The 25,967-nt window shown below is 42.7% G+C and overlaps 1 protein-coding gene and 1 long non-coding RNA gene across 6 annotated transcripts in view; one reads left to right on the top strand and one right to left on the bottom strand.

Moving 5' to 3' along the window:
- The window catches only part of VRK3 (VRK serine/threonine kinase 3), a 175,346-nt gene that overhangs the window by 111,075 nt on the left and 38,304 nt on the right, over window positions 1-25,967 (top strand). For all 5 annotated transcript variants that reach the window (XM_056527296.1, XM_056527292.1, XM_056527293.1 and 2 more), the window contains 3 exons: window positions 3,281-3,383; window positions 6,080-6,169; window positions 7,096-7,228. In XM_056527296.1, the coding sequence (XP_056383271.1) occupies window positions 3,281-3,383; window positions 6,080-6,169; window positions 7,096-7,228 (326 nt within the window). The remainder of the gene's footprint in view (window positions 1-3,280; window positions 3,384-6,079; window positions 6,170-7,095; window positions 7,229-25,967) is intronic.
- The window catches only part of LOC130277051 (uncharacterized), a 54,468-nt gene that overhangs the window by 17,793 nt on the left and 10,708 nt on the right, over window positions 1-25,967 (bottom strand). The gene's annotated exons all lie outside the window — the stretch shown is intronic.

Raw genomic sequence — 25,967 nt, 5'->3', positions numbered from 1 at the left:
TGTTTTCACTAAAGTGCAGTTTTCCCCCCCCAAAATTTTCTATTTTTACAAAGGGTAATGGGAGAAAATGCCCCCCCCCCCAACATTTGTAACCCCATCTCTTCTGAGTATGGAAATACCCCATGTTAGGATGTGAAATGTTCTGCAGGCGAACTACAATGCTCAGAAGAGGAGGAGTCACATTTGGCTTTTGGAAAGCAAATTTTGCTGAAATTGTTTTTGGGGGGCATGTCGCATTTAGGAAGCCCTTATGGTGCCAGAACAGCAAAAAAAAAAAAACACATGGCATACTATTTTGGAAACTAAACCCCTCAAGGAACGTAACAGGGGGTACAGTGAGCCTTAACACCTCACAGGTTTTTGACAACTTTTTGTTAAAGTTGGATGTGTAAATGGAAAAAAAAAGTTTTTCTTTTCACTAAAATGTCCCCCAAAATGTTTAACCCCATTTCTTCTAAGTATGGAAATAACCCATGTGTGGACATCAAGTGCTCTGTTGGCATACTACAATGCTCAGAAGAAATGGGGTTACACATTTTGGGAGTAATTTTTACACACTCATGTTCTTGTAGACCCAGACCCAGTTTTTGACAAGGGGTAATAGGAGAAAAAGCCCCCCAAAATTTTTAACCCAATTTCTCACATGTACGGAAATACCTCATATGTGTATGTCAAGTGTTTGGCGGGGGCAGTAGAGGGCTCAGAAGGGAAGGAGCAACAATGAGATTTTTCATTTTCACAGACCACTGTTCCAAAAATCTTTCAGACATGAGGGGTGTAGTTTCCAAAATGGTCAAGGGGGGGGGGGAGGGGGCTAGCCATTGTTCTGGCACTATGGGGGCTTTGTAAACACATGTGGCCTTCAATTCCGGACAAATTTTCTCTTCAAAAGCCCAATGTCGATCCTTCTCTTCTGAGCATTGTAGTGCACCTGCAGAGCACTTTACATCCACATATGGGGTATTTATATACTCAGAAGAAATGGGGTTACAACTTTTGTTTTGTTTTTTCCTATTTTCCCTTGTGAAAATAAAAATTTAGGGTAACACCAGCTTTTCATTTTTTTTATTTTCCAATCCAACTTTAATGAAAATTCGTCAAACACCTGTGGGGTGTTAAGGCTCACTATACCCCTTGTTACATTCCGTGAGGGTGTAGTTTCCAAAATGGGGTCACATGTGATCCACCCCTGTGCAAATCACCAATTTAGGTCTCAAATGTACATAGTGCGCTTTCACTCCTGAGCCTTGTTGTGCGTCCGCAGAGTATTTTACACCCACATATGGGGTATTTCCGTACTCAGGAGAAATTGCGTTACAAATTTTGGGGGTCTTTTTTTCCCTTTTACCGCTTATGAAAATAAAAAATATGGGGCAACACCAGCATGTTAGTGTAATTTATATATTTTTTTCTACACTAATAGGCTGGTGTAGCCCCCAACTTTTCCTTTTAATAACGGGTAAAAGGAGAAAAAGCCCCCCCAAAATTTGTAGCGCAATTTCTCCCGAGTATGGAAATACCTCATATGTGGCCCTAAACTGTTTCCTTGAAAGACGACAGGGCTTCGAAGTGAGAGCGCGCCATGCGCATTTGAGGACTACATTAGGGATTGCATAGGGGTGGACATAGGGGTATTCTACGCCAGTGATTCCCAAATAGGGTGCCTCCAACTGTTGCTAAACTCCCAGCATGCCTGGACAGTCAGTGGATGTCCGGAAATGCTGGTAGTTGTTGTTTTGCAACAGCTGGAGGCTTCATTATGGAAACCCTTCCGTATGATACGTTTTTCATTTTTATTGGGGGGACAGTGTAAGGGGGTGTATATGTAGTGTTTTACCCTTTATTATGTGTTAGTGTAGTGTTTTGCCGCAGCTCAAACTTGAAGCAGAAAATCACTGTAAACCCGCCCATGTGACTGTACCCTTTACATTCACAGGGAGGCAAACTTCCAGCTGTTTCAAAACTACAACTCCCAGCATGAACTGACTGTGCATGCTGGGAGTTGTACTTTTGCAACAGCTGGAGGCACACTGGTTGGAAAACTTTCAGTTAACTCAGTATTTTCCAACCAGTGTCCCTCCAGCTGTTGCCAAACTACAACTCCCAGTATGTACTGATCGCCAAAGGGCATGCTGGGAGATGTAGTTATGCAACAGCTGGAGGTACGCAACTACAACTCCCAGCATGCCGAGACAGCTATTTTCTGATGACCAATAGCAGGGATAGGAGGGGTTGCCACTTCACTCCTATCCCTTCAGGGGAATCGTGGATGTCTTGGACAACTCCGATCCCCCTTATATTCCGGGTCACCGTATGACACGTAATCTGCGCAAATCGCCGGTGTGAATTCACCGGCGATTTGCGGCGATCGCTTACATGGGGGGGGGGGGGGGGGTCTGCTGACTGGGCGCTGGGCATTTGCGCGGGCTGCCTGCTGATCGATATCAGCAGTCACCCCGGTCCGGTCCCGAAATTCCCACCGACGTACAGTTACGACGGTGCGAATTACGCCCTGGGTCCTTAAGTACCAGGGAGCAAAGGCGTACCTGTACACCCTGGGTCCCTAAGTGGTTAAGGGATTAAAACACCCATTTGAATGATTCTTTTCATTGCCAGGCAAACTATAGGAAGGACATCCATTTAAATGACATTCATTCTCTGAAAACAAGAAAGTAGAACCTAGATGTTCTGGTTATTTAACCTCATATGATTTTGAAGAGGGTAGGATTTAAAGGAATACATTTCAGAATATTGGGTAGATACAGAAGTGCACAGATATTTAAAGGGGTTCTCCACTGCCCTGCCTTCCGAAGCTCCGCTCGCAGTGTCCTGAAGTTTATTACTCCGAACGCTATGTGCGGGCTTGCGTGTTCGAGGCCGCCCCCTCGTGACGTCACGCCCTCCCCCTCGTGACGTCACGCCCGCCCCCTCAACGAAAGTCTATAGGAAGGGGGCGCGTCCGCTGACTTTTGTTGAGGGGTCGGGCGTGATGTCACGAGGGTTTGGGCGTAACGCCACAATGGGGCGGCCTCGAACACAGAAGCCCGCAAACAGCGTTCGGAGTAATAAACTTCCGGACGCTGCGAGCGGAGCTCCAGAAGGCAGGGCAGTGGAGAACCCCTTTAATGGCAGTGTTTGGAGGTGCATTTTTGAGGCACTTTTTGAGCCAATGCCAAAAGTGAATCTATCAGGATGAAAAAGTATTAATCCTTAAAAGCAAAAATAAATAAAGACCACTCCATTTTGTTTTACTATCTAATTTACAATCTGTTTTCTACAGGTTTTTAGTGTTTTTTACACTGGGACAAAATCTTCAGACTGTTATCAATGAAATGAATCATCAAATGTCAGAGACAGCAGTCTACCAAATTCTGTGCAGGATGGTATGTGAACTTGATTTTATTTTTTGCATGCATGCGAAAGACCCCATTAAAAACAATAATTTTTACTCTCTTAAGTTGACAGGATACCTTAAATGGGCACTGTCCTTTAAAACTAATTTTTGCTATTGCACTCCATATGGTGTACACTGCTCAAAAAAATAAAGTTAACGCTTAAACAACACAATATAACTCCAAGTCAATCGCACTTCTGTGAAATCACACTGTCCACTCAGGAAGCAACACTGATTGACAATCAATTTCACATGCTGTTGTGCAAATGGAACAGACAACAGGTGGAAATTATAGGCAATTAGCAAGACTCTCCCAATAAAGGAGGGGTTCTGCAGGTGGTGACCACAGACCACTTCTCAGTTGCTATGCTTCCTGGCTGCTGTTTTGGTGACTTTTGAATGCTGGCGGTGCTTTCACTCTAGTGGTAGCATAAGACGGAGTCTATAACTCACACAAGTGGCTCAGGTAGTGCAGCTCATCCAGGATGGCACATCAATGCAAGCTGAAGGTTTACTGTATCTGTCAGCATAGTGTCCAGAGCATGGAGGCGCTACCAGGAGACAGGCCAGTACATCAGGAGAAGTGGGGGAGGCCGTAGGAGGGCAACAACCCAGCAGCAGGACTGCTACCTCTGCCTTTGTGCAAAGGAGGCGCACTGCCAGAGCCCTGCAAAATGACCTCCAGCAGGCCACAAATGTGCATGTGTCCACTCAAATGGTCAGAAACAGACTCCATGAGGGTGGACGTTTATTTTCCAGAGAACACAAAGATTGGCAAATTTGCCCATGGCGCCCTGTGCTCTTCACAGATGAAAGCAGGTTCACACTGATCACATGTGACTGATGTGACTGAGTCTGGAGACGCCATGGAGAACATTCTGCTGCCTGCAACATCCTTCAGCATGACTGTTTGGCGGTGAGTAAGTAATGGTGTGGGGTGGCATTTCTTTTGGGGGACCACACAGCCCTCCATGTGCTTGCCAGAGGTAACCTGACTGCCATTACATACCAAGATGAGATCCTCAGACCCCTTGTGAGACCATATGCTGGTGCGGTTGGCCCTGGGTTCCTCCTAATGCAAGACAATGCTAGACCTCGTGTGGCTGGAGTGTGTCAGCAGTTCCTGCAAGAGGAAGGCATTGATGCCATGGACTGGGCCACCCGTTCCCCAGACCTGAATCCGATTGAGCACATCTGGGACATCACGTCTCACTCTATCCACCAATGCCATGTTGCACCACAGACTGTCACCTCATCAGGCGTTGTAGGGAGGTCATACGGGCATTTGGAGGCCACGCACACACACTACTGAGCCTCATTTTGACTTGTTTTAAGGACGTTACATCAAAGTTGGATCAGCCTGTAGTGGGGTTTTCCACTTTGATTTTGAGTGTGACTCCATATCCAGACCTCCATGGGTTGATCAATTTGATTTCCATTGATAATTTTTGTGGGATTTTGTTGTCAGCACATTCAACTATGTAAAGACAAAAGTATTTAATATGATTAGTTCATTCATTCAGCTCTAGGATGTGTTATCTTAGTGTTCCCTTTAATTTTTTGAGCAGTGTACTTAAAAAAAAAAAAAAATATGTTTTCTGTGTTTGTGTTTAAAAAAAAAAAAGCTGCCACTTGGCACGGCTGTAGCACATATACAGTTGTCTCTTGCTGTCAGACTGTTAGGCCCAGTTAACACCATGGAATTTCCGACCGGAATTCCACTTCTGAATTCTGTCTGAGGGTAAAATGCAAGTGAATGGGTTTTCCGTTCACCCATTCACACTGCAGAATTTTCGGGGTAGAATTTCCATTTGAAAATTCTGATCTAAACATTTAGTCCGAACATTGAACTTGCTCAATGTTTTGGTGGATTCCATGCCACAACGTTGAGTATTCTGACTCACTGCATGCACAGGGCTCACAGTAAGGGTACATTCCCACACGGCGTTTTTGGTGCGTATTTGCTGCTGCGTATTTTAATTTTCTGTTGAAGTCAATGGGTAGAAAAATACGCAGCACCAAATACGCAGCAAAATACGCCGTGTGGGAACGTACCCTTACACTGACTCTCAAAGACTCTGCCCAGCTTGATTTGATTTTGAGAAGCCTACTCCTGTGTTATAGAGGAATATAAGTAACTGCCTGCATGTTTATCCAAAGGTGCTTATGTTTAGTGAGTTTTAGAAAAACAGCTGTCAGCCAGACAAGATAAGAAAGGCCATGGTTTTGAAGTCAGAACAGGGCAGGATAACTGACAAGTTATCCTGCCCTGTTCTGACTTCAAAACCATGGCCTTTCTTATCAGTAGAGCCATAAAACACCTTGGTGGCTGTATGTTAAAACAAATCCTAACAGAACCTACTGACTTCAGATAGGTTACAGTGTGTGTGTGTGTTTTTTTTTTTAAAGAAATTAGAATTGCTGACTGTGTTATGCCCTATTACATGGGGTAATTACATGGGCAATCATCGGCCCAACAGGCTAATAATCGCCCTGTGTAATAGGCCTTGAAATTATCAGACAAACGAGCAAAACAGTTGTTGGCTGGCTGCATTGTTTTGACATGTTATTCCTCACACTTCACTGATTTTTTTTACATGTAAATATTGTTGTGGAAATGATAAATTCTTGGTAAATCACTTTTTAATACTTGAAGTATTGATGGATCCATTTATATTCCTGCAGATTGATGTACTGGAATATGTTCATGAAAATGAGTATGTCCATGGTGACATCACAGCTGACAATATATATGTAAACTCTGATTATCAAGAGGTAAGAAACCACAAAAATTTTAACAGGTTCAAAATACTTTAGCATTTTTATGTAGGGTGCACTGCAATGTTAAATAGCACAAAAACGAAAACTTAAAAAAAAAAATATTAATTTTGGTGTTAAAATGTGCCACGGGTGAGGTGAATATGGAGCGGGACAGCAAGTCGGGTCCCCGTTATAATCGGCAGATGTCCGCTATCATCATTACCTATGGTAATGATGGACATCGGAGCTGGCTCCAATGTCTGTCATTTAAATTACTGTAGTAGTAAAAAAAAAAAAACTCCCTCCCCCTTTTCCCATTGTTCAAATGAAATGCTGATGCTGCATGGTGAACAGTGTAAAAATATTCCAAATGTCACAATCACTTTTTTGGTCGGATCACACTTTAGAAAAAAAACTTAAGTGATTAAAAGTTAGATATACGCAATAGTGGTACCTAAATAAATATAGGTGACGCAAAAAAAAAAAAAAAAAGAAACACTAAAACAGCTCTACAGGTGGAAAAATAAAAACAAAGCAAAAATAAACCAAATTTGGTATCACTTTAATCATACTGACCCATAGAACAAATAGAATAAAGTTAGCATGACAGATTTACCGTAGTGTGAACTCTGTAAAAATCCCCCACACAATTGCGCAATTCCATATTTTTTGTCAATTTTGCCAATTAATCTGGAGGGCCACAGTTTGAGACCACTGCTCAAATTGAAGCTGCATAGAGCCTAAATGTTACTTTGAATATTGCACGCTCCTTATATAACTGACCAGTATCTAGTGCAAGGGGAGTGGACAGGGTGGCTCCAGTTGTGGTAATCTGAATGCAGGGTTTTCAAAAATATCCAACATAGGGATTCATGATTTTGAAGTAAATATTTGTTATGCAAACAAAATGATGAAGCATGTAATGAATAATTTTGTCTTAGGTGTATCTTTCAGGATATTATAATGCGTTTCGCTATTGCCCTGATGGAAAACATGTGACATATAGGGAACTCAACACAACTCCCCATGAAGGCACAGCTGAGTTCATTAGCCTGGATCTTCACAAAGGCGTTAGTACGTATTCTTCTTTTTATATGTGTTTTATGTACATGCTGTGTTTGTTTCCAGTGTCACTAAAACTAATCTTTCCCAACATGCTTTTACCATCCACATTTTTTTTTTTATAGACACTTGCCTTTTTTCGTCAGTTATGTTTTTATTAACTTGTTGAGAACTTAAGGACCAAGGGCATACCTGTACACCCTGTATCCTTAACCCCTTAAGGACCCAGCCAATTTTCACTGTAACTCTGGGATGCTTTTACCTTTCATTCTGATTCCAAGATTGTTTTTTGTGACATATTCTACTTTATGTTAGTGGTAAAATTTTGTCGATACTTGCATCGTTTCATGGTGAAAAATTCCAAAATTTGATGACAAAATTGAAAATTTGGCATTTTTTTTTTACTTTGAAGCTCTCTGCTTATAAGGAAAATGAATATTCCAAATAAATTATATATTGATTCACATATACAACATGTCTACTCTATGATTGCATCATAACGTTTTTACTTTTGGAAGAGATCAAAGGGCTTCAAAGTTCAGCAGCAATTTTCAAATTTTTCACAAAATTTTCAAAATAAAAAAATTTTCAGGGACCAGTTCTGTTTTGAAGTGGATTTGAAGGGCCTTCATATTAGAAATGCCCCACAAATTACCCCATTATAAAAACTGCACACCTCAAAGTATTCAAAATTACATTCAAAAGGTTTGTTAACCCTTTAGGTGTTTCACAGGAATAGCAGCAAATTGAAGGAGAAAATTCGAAATCTTCATTTTTTACACTGGCATGTTCTTATAGACCCAGTTTTTGAATTTTTACAAGGTGTAAAAGGAGAGAAATCTTCCTAAAATGTGTACCCAATTTCTCTCGAGTAAGGAAATACCTCATATGTGTATGTCAAGTATTCGGCGGGCGCAGTAGAGGGCTCAGAAGGGAAGGAGCGACAATGGGATTTTGGAGAGTGAGTTTTTCTGAAATGGTTTTTGTGGGGCATGTCACATTTAAGAAGCCCCTATGGTGCAGAACAGCAAAAAAAAAATATATAAAACACATGGCATACTATTATGGAAACTACACCCCTCAAGGGACGTAACAAGGGATCCAGTGAGCCTTAACACCCCACAGGTGTTTCACGACTTTTTGTTAAAGTTGGATGTGTAAATGATTTCTTAATTTTTTTTTCACTAAAATGCTAGTTTTCCACCAAATTTTAAATTTTTACAAGGGATAATAGGACAAAATGCCCCCCAAAATTTGTAACCCCATCTCTTCTGAGTATGGAAATACCCCAAGTGTGGACATCAAGTGTTCTGCTGGTGCACTACAATGCTCAGAAAAGGAGTCACATTTGGCTTTTGAAAAGCGAATTTTGCTGCAATGGTTTTTGGAGGGCATGTCGCATTTAGGAAGCCCCTATGGTGCCAGAACAGCAAAAAAAAATAAATAAAAAAAACACACGGCATACTATTTTGGAAACTACACCCCTCAAGGAACACCACAAGGGGTACAGTGAGCCTTAACACCTCACAGGTGTTTGACGACTTTTTGCTAAAGTCGGATGTGTAAATGAAGAAAAAATGTTTTCACTAAAATGCTGGTTTTCCCCTGAATTTTAAATTTTTACAAGGGGTAATAGGAGAAAGGGACCCCCAAAATTTGTAACCCCATTTCTTCTGAGTATGGAAATACCCAATGTGTGGATGTCAAGTGCTCTGCTGGCGCACTACACTGCTCAGAAGAGAAGGAGCACCATTGAGCTTTTGAAGCCAGAATTTGGTTGGAATAGAAGTCGGGGGCCACGTGCATTTACAAAGCCCCCCCCCCGTGGTGCCAGAACAGTGGGGACCCCCCACGTGACCCCATTTTGGAAACTTCACCCCTCACAGAATTTAATAAGGGGTGCAGTGAGTATTTACACCCCACTGGCGTTTGACAGATCTTTGGAACAGTGGGCTGTGCAAATGAAAAATTACATTTTTCATTTTCACGGACCACTGTTCCAAAAATCTGCCAGACACTTGTGGGGCGTAAATGCTCACTGCACCCCTTATTACATTAAGTGAGGGGGTGTAGTTTCCAAAATGGGGTCATGTGGGGGGGTCCATTGTTCTGGCTCTATGGGGGCTTTGTAAACACACGTAGCCTTAAATTCCGGACAAATTTTCTCTTCAAAATCCAAATGGTGCTCCTTCTCTTCTGAGCATTGTAGTGCGCCAGCAGAGGACTTTACATCCACATATGGGGTATTTTCTTACTCAGAAGAAATGGGGTTACAAATTTGTGGGGGCTTTTTTCCTATTTTTCCTTGTGAAAATTAAAAATTTGGGGTAACACCCAGCATTTGAGTGAAAAAATTTTTTTTTTCATTTTCCCATCCAACTGTGGGGTGTTAAGGCGCACCATACCCCTTGTTACGTTCTGTGAGGGGTGTAGTTTCCAAAATGGGGTCACGTGTGGGTATTTCTTTTTTTGCGTTTATGGCAGAACCGCTGTAAAATCAGCCACCCCTGTGCAAATCACCAATTTAGGCTTCAAATGTACATGGTGCGCTCTCACTCCTGAGCCTTGTTGTTCACCCACAGAGCATTTTACGCCCACATATGGGAAGAAATTGCGTTTCAAATTTTGGGGGTCTTTTTTTCCTTTTAACACTTGTGAAAATAAAAAGTATGGGGCAACACCAGCATGTCAGTGTAATTTTTTTTTAATTTTTTTAAGCTAACAGGCTGGTGTAGCCCCCAACTTTTCCTTTTCATAAGGGGTAAAAGGAGAAAAAGCCCCCCATAAATTTGTAACGCAATTTCTCCCAAGTACGGAAATACCCCATATGTGGCCCTAAACTGTTGCCTTGAAATACGACAGGGCTCCAAAGTGAGAGCGCCATGCGCATTTGAGGCCTAAATTAGGGACTTGCATAGGGGTGGACATAGGGGTATTCTACGCCAGTGATTCCCAAACAGGGTGCCTCCAGCTGTTGTAAAAGTCCCAGCATGCCTGGAAAGTCAGTGGCTGTCTGTTAATACTGGGAGTAGTTGTTTTGCAACAGCTGGAGGCTCCGTTTTGGAAACAGTGGTGTACCATACATTTTTCATTTTTATTGGGGAGGGGGGCTGTGTAGGGGAATGTGTATATGTAGTGTTTTTTACTTTTTATTTTATTTTGTGTTAGTGTAGTGTAGTGTTTTTAGGGTACAGTCGCACGGGCGGGGGGTTCACAGTAGTTTCTCGCTGGCAGTTTGAGCTGCAGCAGAAAATTTGCCGCAGCTCAAACTTGCAGCCGGATACTTACTGTAATCCTCCGCCCATGTGAGTGTACCCTGTACATTCACATTGGGGGGGACATCCAGCTGTTGCAAAACTACAACTCCCAGCATGTACGGTCTATCAGTGCATGCTGGGAGTTGTAGTTTTGCAACAGCTGGAGGCACACTGGTTGTGAAACAGAGTTTGGCAAAAAACTCAGTGTTTTGCAACCAGTGTGCCTTCAGCTGTTGCAAAAGCTACAACCCCCAGCATGTACGGACAGCGGAAGGGCATGCTGGGTGTTGTAGTTATGCAACAGCTGGAGGCATACTACTTTGGCTGGGGATTGTAGTTATGCAGCAGCTGGAGACACACTGGTTTGCTACTTAACTCAGTGTGCCTTCAGCTGTTGCAAAACTACAACTCTCAGCAGTCACCGACAGCCAACGGGCATGCTGGGAGTTGTAGTTATGCAACCAGCAGATGCACCACTACAACTCCCAGCATGCACTTTAGCTGTTTGTGCAAGCTGGGAGTTGTACTTACACAACAGCTGAAGGTACACTTTTCCATAGAAAGAATGTGCCTCCAGCTGTTGCAAAACCATAAGTCCCAGCATGCCCATAAGGGAATGCTGGGAGTTGTGGTGGTCTGCCTCCTCCTGTTGCATAACTACAGCTCCCAGCATGCCCTTTTTGCATGCTGGGAGCTGTTGCTAAGCAACAGCAGGAGGCTGTCACTCACCTCCTGCTGCTGCTTGATCGACGCTGCAGGTCAGTCCCGCCGCCGCCGCCGTCGTCGCTCCTGGGGCCCCGATCCCAACATTAACGCCGGGGATCGGGGTCCCCAGCACCCGGGGTCGTCTTCCCGCACCCGCTCACGTCCTCCGGAAGAGGAGCGGAGCGGGTCCGGGAGTGACACCCGCAGCAGGCGCCCTGATTGGTCGGCCGGTAATCCGGCCGACGAATCAGGGCGATCGTGAGGTGGCACCAGTGCCACCTCACCCCTGCAGGCTCTGGCTGTTCGGGGCCGTCTCTGACGGCCCCGATCGGCCAGTAATTCCGGGTCACTGGAGACCCGATTGACCCGGAATCGCCGCAGATCGCTGGACTGAATTGTCCAGCGATCTGCGGCCATCGCCGACATGGGGGGGCATAATGACCCCCCTGGGCGATATGCCGCGATGCCTGCTGAACGATTTCAGCAGGCATCGGGCACCGGCTCCCCTCCGGCTAGCGGCGGGGGGCTGGGAATGGACAGGACGTACTCCTACGTCCTCGGTCCTTAAGGACTCGGAAACGGGGGCGTAGGAGTACGTCCATTGTCCTTAAGGGGTTAAAAAGTACAATTGGTCTCACAAAAAACATGCCCCATATGGGTCTGTATATGGAAATTTAAGAGTTACAATTTTTAAACGGCGAGGAGGAAAAAACGAAAATGCATAAATAAAATTGGCTGTGTCCTTAAAGGAAATCGGTCATCAGAATCACCCACACTAAACCTGTTACACAGGCTTGTAGTGCAGGTGATCCTGATTAAAACGCTTCTCACCTGGTTAAAAATGGTTCAGCTGTTCTTCATATATCTATATCTTTAGTTTTCTGTTATTCCCTGGCTTGGGACTCAGTGGGAGGTCTTATCATCTCGGACTCGGCTATATGTCATTCTAGCTGGGCGGAGCGGCCGCCCGGCTCATGAATATTCATGAACTTATCCTCGTAGTCTAACTCCTTTTTCTAGGTCTGGTGGGGAGGGCCGCGCATGCGCCACGTTCCGTACACCCGGAAGCGGCGTTCTCCCCTTGGCTTTTCACTCATGCAGCTCGTCTTCTTACTTGTATTGGGCCGCAGCTCGAGTGAAGCCGGGGGGAGAATACCGCTTCCAGGTGTACGGAACGCGGCGCATGCGCTGCCCACCCCACCAGACCTAGTAAAAGGAGTTAGACTATGAGGATAAGTTCATGAATATTCATGAGACCTCCCACTGAGTCCCAAGCCAGGGAATAACACAAAACTAAAGATATAGATATCTGAAGAACAGCTGAACCATTTTTAACCAGGTAAGAAGCGTTTTAATCAGGATCACCAGCACTACAAGCCTGTGTAACAGGTTTAGTGCGGGTGATTCTGATGACAGATTTCCTTTAAGGGGTTAACTTAGGAACCCACTTGAATCAGGTGGCTGTGAAGCAGAAAGTGGGCTTATACAATTTGACCAAAATATATTCTATATGTTATTTTGTTGAAATTGTGCTGAGAAGGAATAGATCAATGCATAACATGTGGATGTGTGGCTGTTCTTTCTTTCTAAATTTGTATTCTATTTCTAAATATTCAAGTACTGCTTTGTTTTATTCACAAAGTACAGGTACAGGCAATGTTTCAATTCCACTATGGGACCATTTATAAGCAAACAACAGGCATCACTTAACAGGATAAAACTGAAATGTTGCCTTTACCTGATGGTTTGAATATCGCAAATAATTATTTGAATATTTTGGAATGCTGCATCCTCCTACTAGTAATTCATTAATTATTATTATTAAAGGGGTACTCCGCCCCTAGACATCTTGGATAGGGGATAAGATGTCTGATTAAGGGGGTCCCGCCGCTGGGAATCACGCAATCTCCTGCAGCACCCTGTGTCATCTGCTGCACGGAGCGAAGTTCCAATACCAGATAATTTTTTTTTTTACATTTTAGTACTATTGCACAAAAAAAACAAAGTTTGAGAAAAAGGTACTTATTTTGAACACATTCTAAGACCTACCCTTCCCATTAACTGTTAAAAGGCTTCTTTTTTTGGGACAATTTGTCATTTTTATTTGTAGAATTTTTGGGTACATCCAATTAATTTAATTAATATGCTTTATTTTACAAGTGTTTACAAGAGCTACAGCTACACAAGTGTGGTGATGTGATGGAGCTTTGTAGTCTAAGTTCAGGACAGGGAAGTGGTGTCTACAGACCTATTTGTGTTATGTGTGTTGGGACTGACCCTATGTAAATTTGTCCGACAGGAGTGTGGAAATTTAAAGGACATCTATAGTGCAAAATATCTAACATCTATAGTGCCCCCTCCATGAATCCCATAGAGATAGATGGAGGGGGAGTGTCTGTCGCGGCTTTCTGCTGGGGACGAAACTTCACTTCCGGCAGACTGCCGCGGCCCCGTCCAGGAGATCCCGGGGGGCCCCAGCGCTCGGACCCCCGCGATCTATAACTTATCCCCTATCCTTTGGATAGGGGATAAGTTATTTTGCACTGGAGTACTCCTTTAATTTAAAAAAAAAACTACTTGTCCAAAGGACTAAAACAAAGCAAAATATACTTGTCCCTCATGATGACCCTCTTGTCCTGGTACACAAAATAATTTTAACCAAAATAGTCTGTAAAAAGGTCTTTATTAGTTTATTTAGTTTTTGCACATTATTTTTTTTTTTCCTCCTCCCCCTATAATAGCCATAACTCCTATTTCCCAAGTCGTCTCCATGACAGCACCCGGAGATTGCACCTGCCTAATTGGGACAGGAAAAACACCTGAGTTTAAAACCCCACCCCTTCCTCTCCATTCCCAGTGTTTTTCCTGTCCTAATTAGGGAAGGAACCTCAGAGTGCAGGAGAGCTCTCTCCTGCTAAATACCTATTTTATGCCGGCGGTTCCCGTCCGAGATGATGATTTTTCTTTTTTCTGTCTCCCCTTGCGGCACCCAGGCGGGCTTATGCAGGGGAGACGCGATAGGGGCCGGATCGCGGTCCTCAGGTCCTGCCTTCTGGTCCCGTGCCGACCGGTGTGCGGCGGCATCGCTAACCCGGAGGACTCGATGGTAAAACGTCACTTCTGGTGACGTAGGAGTCCTCCGGAGCGCACGTCCGGCCTCATGTATGGCGTCTAACGTTGCACCTGGCCGGAAGAGAAGCGGGGATTTCAAAAATCCCCATGTATATAGAAACATGAGGAATTGAAAGGATGCTTACTCTAAAGGAGTAAGCTCTATAGAGAAACCACTCCGCTACCGCAGCAAGACGCCGCTAACGCCGCAGGGACCAGCTACAGCACTGCAGTTGCCACGTCCTGTTACCCACCACAGGATATATTGTGCTATCTGTCACAGCCGAAGCAATTTCTGCTGCTACAGTTGTTTTTCCAGGATGTCTACACCGGTCAGGTCCACTGAGGTTGAACCCGTGCAGATCAGAGTAACCGTGAGTAATACACAGGCCTACCTTCAGAATTACTATCTGATCCTTTCCTCCCTTTTATATTTAGGGAGAAAAGGATACTCCTTTGATTTCCGTAGAAAATGTGTAATCTGTAATAAGGAACCTCAGTTGTCTTTAAAAAAAAACGTTATGTTAAAAATGTGTTGCCAATTTAGTCGGAGGAAACTCCTGATATTATGAAAGATATTAGATCTATGATTCAGTCTGAAATACAGGCTTTTAAATCCTCTTCATTAAGTCAGGCGGTCCCGTCTGGATCTAAAAAAAAGATCCAATCAAAAAACTAAAATGATCTCTTCTCCGACTCTGATAATACGTCACATCAGGATATTGAGGAGTGTGAATGTGTAGACAGCCCACAAGAAGAGGATACGGGCTTTAAAAAAAAATAAATAAATTTTTTACTTTTTTTCTGTTTAATCCGGAGGACATTGAGGAGCTTATTAAAGCGGTTAGAGCCACCCTTAACCTTGAGGAGGTACAAGCGGTTATAACCATTCAGGATGAGTTATTCAGAGGCCTAGGTGACCGTAATCTCCCTCCTTCCCTGTTCATCCGAACATTCATAAGATCATTAATGACTAATGTAGTTTCCACTTGTGTAGCTAGAACCTTGGATGTGTGTATTGACCAACTTCAGCTACACTTAGAGGGCGATACCCCTAAAGAGGATATAATTGCAAGTCTCCCTATTCTTAAAATGGCTACCAATTTCTTGCAGATGCATCTGCAAAATCTGTCAGATTATCTGCCCGCACTGCTTTCCTGTCAAATATTTCAAGAAGGGTGCTCAGGTTAAAAACCTGGACAGGGGATGTTGACTCCAAAATTGGCCATCCTTCCATTTTATGGACAATTTGTTTTTGGAGCTGACTTAGATAATGTCCTGGCTAAAGCCTCGAACAATAAAAAAAAAGGTTTTCCCAAAGAGAAAGCTCAACCAAAAAAAGACCCCCTTTCGCCGCTTTTTTCAAACCAATCAGCCCTTGTTCCTATGGAAAAGGAGGTAGAGGGAGAGGCTTCTTATTTAACCCCAACCAGTCTAGCGCTGGTGGAGGTAAAGAATGACGCCATTTTTGTAGGGGCGAGATTGTCATCCTTCGCCCACATTTGGGAATGAATGTTGGATAGTCAACATAATCCATGAGGGATACAGGGTAGAGTTCTTCTCTCCCCCTCCCCAAAGATTTGTGGTAACCAATCCCCAGGTTCCCTAGCCCTAATCATTCAGGGGGTTCAGAATCTATTGAGTTTATGGGTGGTCATAGAGGTCCCAAGAAACCAGAGAGGTTCAGGTCATTATTCCCATCTGTTTCTAATCAAGAAGCCAAAGGGGAAATTCAGGACTATCATCAATCTGAAACCCTGTAAGGTAATCTAGACTCCTAAATCACACAAAACCAAAAAATAGAAAAATGAAGTCCTTCATGAGTAAACCATAATAATCTTTATTAAATAACAAATGATAAAAAAATAATCGCAAGGAGGAATCCCAAAAACATGGGAACACTAGAACACTGCACCGAAACTTCTGCTGACATGTGGTAAAAAAGGAATACCACAGTAAAAGCTTAAAAGGGAGGTCAACACAATTAATGATGGGTCACACACACACACACACACACACAATTATATATAAGGGGATCAGTGCAAAACAATGTCATAAAAGACAGTGCAGTTATGGCCACAATAGATCTCTGGGTTGCATATTACCACCTCCCTGTCCACATAGACTCACAACTCCTAAGATTTGCCGTCCAGTGGGATGAAAGAGTCCACCATTTTCAATTTGTTGTTTGCCCTTCGGGCTTTCCTTGGCCCCCCGCATTTTCACAAAAGTGATAGCGGAGGTGGTGGCAGTTCTCAGAAAGAGAAAATTCTGGTAATACCTTATTGGATGACATATTGATTGTGGCGGACTCTGTTCTTTACCTAAAAGAACATATAAAAAGAACGGCTCAGGCCCTTCAGGATCTTGGCGGGATCTTGAACCTAGACAAATCCGACTTGCTACCAAGTTGCAGGAAGGTCTTTTTAGGAATCCTCTTGGATTCAGTAGCCCAACAGTCCTCTATTCTCAGAGAAAAGATCCAAAAGATACAGGATCAGATTCATCTACTTCTTACTCTCAAAAGTTGTAGGATTGTTAACTTCTTCAATCCCGATGGTGGCTTGGGCTCAGTACCACTCCAGACCCCTCCAGAAGTGGATTCTAGGGGTATCGGGCAAAAAGCAAACTTCCATCGGAATTAAAGACCCAGCTAAGATGGTGGTTTTCCCTCCAAAATCTTGTAAAGGGTGTACACTGGCATCAAACAGACCCCAGGATCATTACCACAGATGCCAGCCTCAGGGTTGGGGAGTCCACTCAGAAAAGCTTTCGGTACAAGGGAAATGGAGTCCTGCTCTAGCGAACAGGTCAGGGAATCTGAAAGAATTGTTAGCCATCTGGATGGCTCTACAAGACTTGGAACTTAATTGCAAAGACAGACATGTCCTCATTTACTCAGACAACACAAACCGCAGTGGCGTTCATTCGTCATCAAGGGGGGCCTCGCCACTCAGCCCTACAGTAGGTCTCAGGTCAAATATTCTGTTGGGCAGAACAGAATGTACTTTCCATCTCAGCAGCTCATCTCAGGGGGATATGGAACATCAGAGCAGACTTTCGACACTTTATAGACCCGAGGGAATGGACGCTAGCCAACAGGGCTTTGTCGGCAATAGTCAACACCTGGGTTCTACCCCAGATAGACCTATTTTGCCAGCAGGAAGAAGAGCAAAGTGAGCAGTTTCTTCTCTCTGAATCCCAGAGACTCTGCAGTGGCAGTGGATGCCCTAGTTCAGGAATGATCTTTCAGCCTGGGATATGCCTTCCCCCAATAGTCCTAATACCCAGAGTACTACACAAGTTGATGATCCACTCTTGCACCTTAATCCTCATCACCCTCTTTTGGCCCAAAAGAAGTTGGTTCCTCTTCAAAAATCTGAGTGTGGAAGATCCAATACGGTTTCCTCCTCGTCCAGATCTACTAACCCAAGGTCCAGTCCAGCACAGTCAGGTTCATACCCTCAGCTTAGTTGCCTGGAAACTGAGAAGCTCCTACTAGAAAGAAAGGGTTTCTCTGAAAGAGTAATTAACACCCTACTAGCCAGTCACAAGTCTTCCACCTGTAAAAGTTATTCTAAGGTTTGGGGAAAAATATGTTTCTTGGTGTGGGTCTTCCTTTTCACTTGAATCCCCTAACATTCCTCAGATACTAAATTTTCTGCAAGATTGCTTTGCCTTAGGTCTTTCTCCAAACACTTTAAAGGTGCAGGTTTCAGCCCTCAGTGCTCTTTTCCAAATTAAATTAGGAGATGATTGTTGGGTGTCTAGGTTTATTAAAGCCTCTGAGAAACTTAGGCCTAGGATTACATAGTTACATAATTAGTACGGTTGAAAAAAGACATACGTCCATCAAGTTCAACCAGGGAATTGAAGGGTAGGGGTGTGGCGCGATATTGGAGAAGGGATGGGATTTTATATTTCTTCATAAGCATTAATGTTATTTTGTTCCAGGAATGTATCTAACCCTGTTTTAAAGCTATTAATTGTTCCTGCTGTGACCAGTTCCTGAGGTAGACTGTTCCATAAGTTCACAGTTCTCATGGTAAAGAAGGCGTGTCGCCCCTTGAGACTAAACTTTTTCTTCTCCAGACGGAGGGAGTGCCCCCTCGTCCTTTGGGGGGGGGGGGGGGGGGGTTTAACCTGGAACAGTTTTTCTCCATATTTTTTGTATGGGCCTTTAATATACTTATATACATTTATCATATCCCCCCCCTTAAACAATTGTAACTCCTTTAATCGCTCCTCATAGCTAAGATGTTCCATGCCCCATATTAGTTTAGTCGCGCGTCTCTGCACCCTTTCCAGCTCCACAGTGTCCCCTTTATGGACTGGTTCCCAAAACTGAACAGCATATTCCAGGTGAGGCCGTACCAATGCTCTATAAAGGGGGAGTATTATGTCCCTGTCCCTTGAGTCCATGCCTCTTTTGATACATGGCAATATCCTGCCGGCCTTGGAAGCAGCAGCCTGACGTTGCATGCTATTCTGTAGTCTGTGATCTACAAGTACACCCAGATCCTTCTCTACCAGTGACTCTGCCAGTTTAATCCCCCCTAAGACATACGACGCATGCATGTTATTAGTACCCAGATGCATAACTTTACATTTATCCACATTGAACCTCATTTTCCAAGTGGATGCCCAGACACTTAGTCTATCCAAGTCATCTTGTAACCTATACACCTCCTCTATAGACTGTACCGTGCTACAAAGCTTGGTGTCATCTGCAAAGATAGAAACAGAGCTGTTAATACCATCCTCTATATCATTGATAAATAAATTAAACAACAGTGGGCCCAGTACAGAACCCTGGGGCACACCACTAATAACCGGGGACCAATCAGAGTACGAATCATTGACCACCACTCTCTGGGTACGATCCATGAGCCAGTGTTCAATCCAGTTACAAACTTAAATTTCCAAGCCCAAAGACCTTAACTTACCTGTTAGACGTCTATGAGGGACAGTATCAAACGCTTTAGCAAAATCCAGAAACACTATATCCTATAGCCATTCCTCTGTCAAGGCTTCTACTCACATCTTCATAAAAGCAAATTAGATTGGTTTGACAACTTCTATCCTTAGTAAACCCATGCTGGCTATCACTTATAATACAATTATCCCCTATATATTCCTGTATGTAGTCACTTATAAGTCCTTCAAACAATTTACCCACAATGCACGTTAAACTTACCGGTCTATAGTTTCCTGGGGAAGACCTAGAGCCCTTTTTGAAGATTGGCACCACATTCGCCTTGCGCCAGTCCCTTGGCATTATACCAGACACCAGAGAATCTCTAAATATCATGAACAAGGGTACAGATATTACTGAACTTACCTCTCTAAGAACTCTTGGGTGCAATCCATCTGGCCCTGGAGATTTGCTTACATTTAATTTACTTAACTTACCTTGTACCATTTCTACATTAAGCCAGTTCAGTACATTATATGATGTGTTGCCAGTACTGACCTGTCCAATGTCAGCTCCTCCTTCTTCCCTAGTATATACAGAACTAAAGAACCCATTCAGTAGCTCCGCTTTCTCTTTATCGCCTGTGACAACCTCCCCATTATCATTATTAAGGGGTCCTACATGCTCTGTCCTTGTTTTTTTTGCATTTATATATCTAAAAAAATATTAAGAATTAGCTTTGCTTTCTTTGGCCACCTGTCTCTCATTTTGAATTTTTGCTGTTTTTTTCATTTTTACAGATTTTATTAAGCTCCTTGTACTGTTTAAATGTTACATCTGACCCATCAGATTTGTATTTTTTGAAAGCTATATTTTTGTTGTTTATTGCTCTTTTAACATCGTTTGTCAGCCATGTAGGATTTAGTTTTAAGCATTTATATTTGTTCCCCTTTGGTATATATTTAGCTGTATAGTTATTTAGAGTTGATTTAAAGATGTCCCATTTACCTTCTGTATCAGTATTTGACAACACCTCCCCCCAGGCTATGTCCTGTATTGCAGATCTCAGCCCAGGGAAATTTGCCTTTTTAAAGTTATATGTTTTTGCCTTCCCCGTCTGTCTTTGTTTTCTACATTTTAAGTCAAAAGTAACTATATTGTGGTCGCTATTACTAAGGTTTTCCCACACAGTTACATTACCAACCAGCTCTGCGTTGTTGGAAATGATCAGATCCAACAAGGCATCACTTCTTGTTGGGTCCTCCACAAACTGGCCCATAAAATTATCCTGCATTAAATTTAGGAATTGTCGCCCCTTTGTAGTTTTAGCCAGCCCCCGACCCCAATCTATATCTGGATAGTTAAAATCTCCCATTATTACCACTGTACCTGCCCGGGCAGCCCTCTATTTGTTTATGCAGCCGACCTTTTATCTCTTCAGTGATATTAGGGGGTCTGTAGATTACACCAAGTATTATTTTTTCAGTATTTCCCTCCTTTTGTAATTCTACCCACAGTGATTCCACATCCTCAGAATCATCACACACTATGGCATCGTTCACACTGACTTTCATATCACTTCTTACATACAGACAGACTCCACCACCTCTTCTGTTCATTCTGTATTTGTGAAACAATGTAAACCCCTGCAGATTGACAGCCCAGTCATGCGAGGAGTCCAGCCATGTCTCAGTGACCCCAACTATATCAATATGTTCCTCCAGTATCAAGGCCTCAAGCTCCCCAATTTTATTTGCTAGGCTTCTGGCATTTGTGAACATACACTTTACATTTCCATCCTTTATGTTATTGGGGTAAATGGGATTCAAGGGTGTTAGTTTTATTTTCCTATGAAGCCTATTCCTATTAACTATTCTAACCCCTCCCTCCGCTCCACCCCCAGGTACATTTATACAAATCTCTACCCTCCGTGAAACCTTAATGTAGTCCTTGAGGCCCTTACTGGAGCTCCCTTTGAGCCAATAGAGTCCATCTCTATCAAATGACTTACCTTAGGGTGGGTTCACACTACGTTTTCTCCCATACGGGAGCGCATACGGCAGGGGGAGCTAAAACCTCGCGCTCCCGTATGCCTTCGTATGCGCTCCCGTACGTCATTCATTTCAATGAGCCGGCCGGAGTGAAACGTTCGGTCCGGTCGGCTCATTTTTGCGCCGTATACGCTTTTACAACCGGACCTAAAACTGTGGTCAAGAGTCAGTGAGATTCGGGCTCTCTCTACTTTACAGTCCTTGTTTATAATCAGAGATGATAGAATCCTTCTCAAATTAGACCCTAATTTTGTACCAAAAGTATCTTCATCTTTTCATAGATCCCAGGATGTTGTTATTCCTTCCTTCTGCTCAGCTCCTAAGAATGATCAAGAAAGATCGTTCAACTGTTGAGATGTAAGGAGAGCAGGGTTGAATCCTCCCGTCCCTGGAGGAAAGACAAGAACCTTTTTCTCCAGTTTGCAGGTCCTTACAAAGGGGAAAAGGCTTCCAAGAGTTCTATTGCGAGATGGATCCGTATGGCCATCTCAGACGCCTAGTCGGCAAAGGGAAAAAATCCCCCTCTTGAATTAAAGGCTCATTCTACCCATTCAGTCTCTTCTTCATGGGCAGAGAGAGCATCATGGGCAGAGAGATTTTTCGTACAGCCACTTGGAAAAAATTTACATACATTTCCAAGCATTATAGATTAGATGTTCTTTCTAATGAGGACATGGCGTTCGGACTCAAAGTCTTGAGTGCTGTGATCCCTCCCTGAATTCTATTCTTTGGTATTCTCTCCGGGTGCTGTCATGGAGACGACTTGGGAAATGGGGAATTATACTTACCGATAATTGTATTTCCGATAAAAGTCACCATGACAGCACCCATAATACCCACCCTTTGGTTTTTCTTTCTGGTTTGGTCATTCGGTGATCACTTTTCCTTTCTACTCTGTGTTCTTTATAATTCACTGGGAATGTAGAGGAAGGGGTGGGGTTTTAAACTCTCAGGTGTTTTTCCTGTCCCAATTAGGCAGTTGCAATCTCCGGGTGCTGTCATGGAGACTTCCAGGAAATACAATTATCGGTGAGTATAATTCACCATTTTTCCATCTACAGACCAATATGTGGGTTTGTTTTTGCGGGACCAATTGTAATTTGTAATGATACCTTTAATTTTTCCGTAACATATGCTCCAAAACAAAAATAATTTGAAGTGAAATTGAAAAAAAAAAAAATGCAACTTTTTATTTTTTGCGCCATTTACCTTGTGGTCTGACCTACATGGTATTTTGATACTTTAGGTCGCCCTGATTACAACAATACAAAATTTGTTTAGTTTCTGTCATGTTTTACTAATTTAAAATTCTAATTTTTTATTTTTTTATTTTTTTTATTGCCCTTTTCTGACCCCTTTAACATCTTTTTTTTTCCGTATACCGGGCTGTATAAGGGATAATTTCTTGTGCCGTAATCTGTTGTCTTTATCTTTACAATTTTTGTATTGATTGGACTTTTTGATAGCTGGCTGTAAGCGGCAGCCATCAGCTACTGAAATCAACTGAGGGCTGCCGGGTATGGATCGGCTCAAGTTAGGAGCCTGCTCCATACACCTTGAGCGCCTCCAGGTTGTCTGCCCGGCTCTGCTAGCCCAAAGCTGCGCTAAATGTCATCAAAATTCACCTGCCTGATGCCCGGAACTACATGTCCCAGGTGTAAGGCGATAGGATTTTCATATCCCTGTGTTAATTTTATTGACTAATCATTTTATTATAGTTATGACTTAAACTCCTTGACACATGGGTGAGAAATAAAATATACCCCAACAGCTGTACATCGGTGTCTGCAGCTCTTAGAAAAATTTCCTTTAACCCCTTAAAGGAGATGTCCGGGGTGGACTATTCTTATTCCATCCTGCCTGGGCTACAAAAAAGAGAAAACAAACTTTCACTTACCTTTCTACGTTCCCCCGGATTTCCGCAACAGCTGATCTGTCAGCTGGGCTGTCTGCTTCCTACTTACTTTAGCCTGGTACGTTACACGGCGCTGCAGCCTATCACCGGCCGCATCAAAGTCCCGCTTCGGCCGGGGATAGGCTGAAGCGCAGTGTGACGTAACTGGCTAAAGGAAGTAGAAAGCAGACAGCCCGTCCGACAGATCAGCTGCTGCTGAGCTCTGGGGGAACGTAGGAAGGTAAGTGAAAGTTTGTTTTCTCTTTTTTTTTTTTTTTTCCAGGATGGAATAGGAATAGTCCGCACTGGACATCTCCTTTAACCCCTTAAGAACTCATGACGTACCGTACGTCATGAGTCCGCTTCCGATCTATAACGCGGGGTGGACCCGTCGCTAATAGCGCGCGGCACTGATCGCAGTGTGGCGCGCTATTAACCCTTTAGGCGCGGTGTTCAAAGTTGAACGCCACGTCTAAAGTGAAAGTGAAACCATGCCGGTTAGCTCAGGGAGCTGTTCGGGATTGCCGTGGCGAAATCGCGGCATCCGAACAGCTGCTGGACACGAGGAGGGTCTCCTACCTTGCCTCCTGGTGTCCGATCGCCGAATGACTGCTCGGTGCCTGAGATCCAGGCATGAGCAGTCAAGCGGCAGAATCATCGATCACTGGTTTCCTATGAGAAACCAGTGATCAATGTAAAAGATCAGTGTGTGCATTGTTATAGGTCCCTATGGGAGCTATAACACTGCAAAAAAAAATGTGAGAAAAAAAAGTGACTAAAGATCATTTAACCCCTCCCCTAATAAAAGTTTGAATCACCCCCCTTTTCCCATAAGAAAAAAAAGTGTAAATAAAAATAAACATACGTGGTATCGCCGCGTGCGGAAATGTCCGAATTATAAAAATATATCATTAATTAATCCGCACGGTTAATGGCATACGCGCGAAAAAATTCCAAAGTCCAAAATAGTGCATTTTTGGTCACTTTTTATATCATTAAAAAAGGAATAAAAAGCGATCAATAAGTCCTATCAATGCAAAAATGGTACTGCTAAAAACTTGAGATCACGGCGCAAAAAATGAGCCCTCATACCGCGCTTACCCAGAAAAATAAAAAAGTTATAGGGGTCAGAAGAGGACAATTTTAAACGTATAAATTTTCCTGCATGTAGTTATGATTTTTTCCAGAAGTACGACAAAATCAAACCTCTATAAGTAGGGTATCATTTTAATCGTATGGACCTACAGAATAAAGATAAGGTGTAATTTTTACTGAAAAATGTACTGTGTAGAAATAGAAGCCCCCAAATTTACAAAATGGCGTTTTTTTCCAATTTTGTCTCACAATGAATATTTTTTCCGTTTAGCTGTAGATTTTTGGGTAAAATGACTGATGTCATTACAAAGTAGAGTTGGTGGCGCAAAAAATAAGCCATCATATGGATTTTTAAGTGCAAAATTGAAAGAGTTATAATTTTTTAAAGGTAATGAGGAAAAAACGAAAATGCAAAAAACAGAAAAACCCCGAGTCCTTAAGGGGTTAAGGACCAAGCCCATTATGGCCTTAAGGACCAGAGCATTATTTGCACATCTGACCACTGTTACTTTAAGCATTAATAACTCTGGGATGCCTTTACTTATGAATTTGATTCCGAGATAGTTTTTTCGTGACATATTCTACTTTAACAAAGTGGTAAATTTTCGTTGATTTTTGCATCATTTCTTGGTGAAAAATTCAAAAATGTCATGAAAAATTTCAAAATTGTGCATTTTTCTAACTTTGAAGCGCTCTGCTTGTAAGGAAAATAGACATTCCGAATAAATTTTATATTGATTTACATATACAATATGTCTATGTTGGCATCATAAAGTTGACATGTTTTTTCTTTTGGAAGACATCAGAGGGCTTCAAAGTTCAGCAGCAATTTTCCAATGTTTCACAAAAATTTTAAAAACTAAATTTTTCAGGGACCAGTTCAGATTTGAAGTGGATTTGAGGGGCCTTCATATTAGAAATACCCCATAAATGACCCCATTATAAAAACTGCATCCCTCAAAGTATTCAAAATGACATTCAGAAAGTTTGTTATCCCTTTAGTTGTTTCACAGGAATAGGAGCAAAGTGAAGGAGAAAATTCAAAATCTCAATTTTTTACACCAACATGTTCTTGTAGACCCAATTTTTAAATTTTTACAAGGGGTAAAGGAGAAAAAGCCTCCCAAAATGTGTAACCCAATTTCTCTAGAGTAAGGAAATACCTCATATGTCAACGTAAAGTTCTCTGTTAGTGCTCAGAAGGGAAGGAGTGACAATGGGATTTTGGAGGGTGAATTATGCTGAAATGTTTTTTTTTTTTTTTGGGGGGGGGGGGGGGGCGCATGTCGCATTTAGAAAGCCCCTATGGTGCCATAACAGCAAGAAAAAAAAAATACACATGGCATACTATTTTGGAAAATACACCCCTCATGGCACGTAACAAGGGTTCTATTGAGCCTTAACACCCCACAGGTGTTTGATGACTTTTCGGTAAAGTCGGATGTGTAAATGAAAACATATTTTTATTTTTTTTTCACTAAAATGCAGATTTTTCCCCAAATTCACAATTTTTACAAGAGGTAATAGGAGAAAAAGCCCCCCAAAAGTTGTAACCTCATTTCTTCTGAGTATGGAAATACCCCATGTGTGTATGTAAAGTTCTCTGCTGGCAAACTACAATGCTCGGAAGAGAAGCGCAATTGGGCTTTTGGAGAGAGAATTTGTTTGAAATGGAAGTTGTGGACCATGTGCATTTACAAAGTTCCCATGTTACCAGAACAGT

Source organism: Hyla sarda, chromosome 6, assembly GCF_029499605.1.
Source record: "Hyla sarda isolate aHylSar1 chromosome 6, aHylSar1.hap1, whole genome shotgun sequence".
Taxonomy (NCBI): domain Eukaryota; kingdom Metazoa; phylum Chordata; class Amphibia; order Anura; family Hylidae; genus Hyla; species Hyla sarda.
The sequence above is the reverse complement of the archived record's forward strand: the minus strand, read 5'-3'. Positions and strand labels throughout refer to the sequence as shown.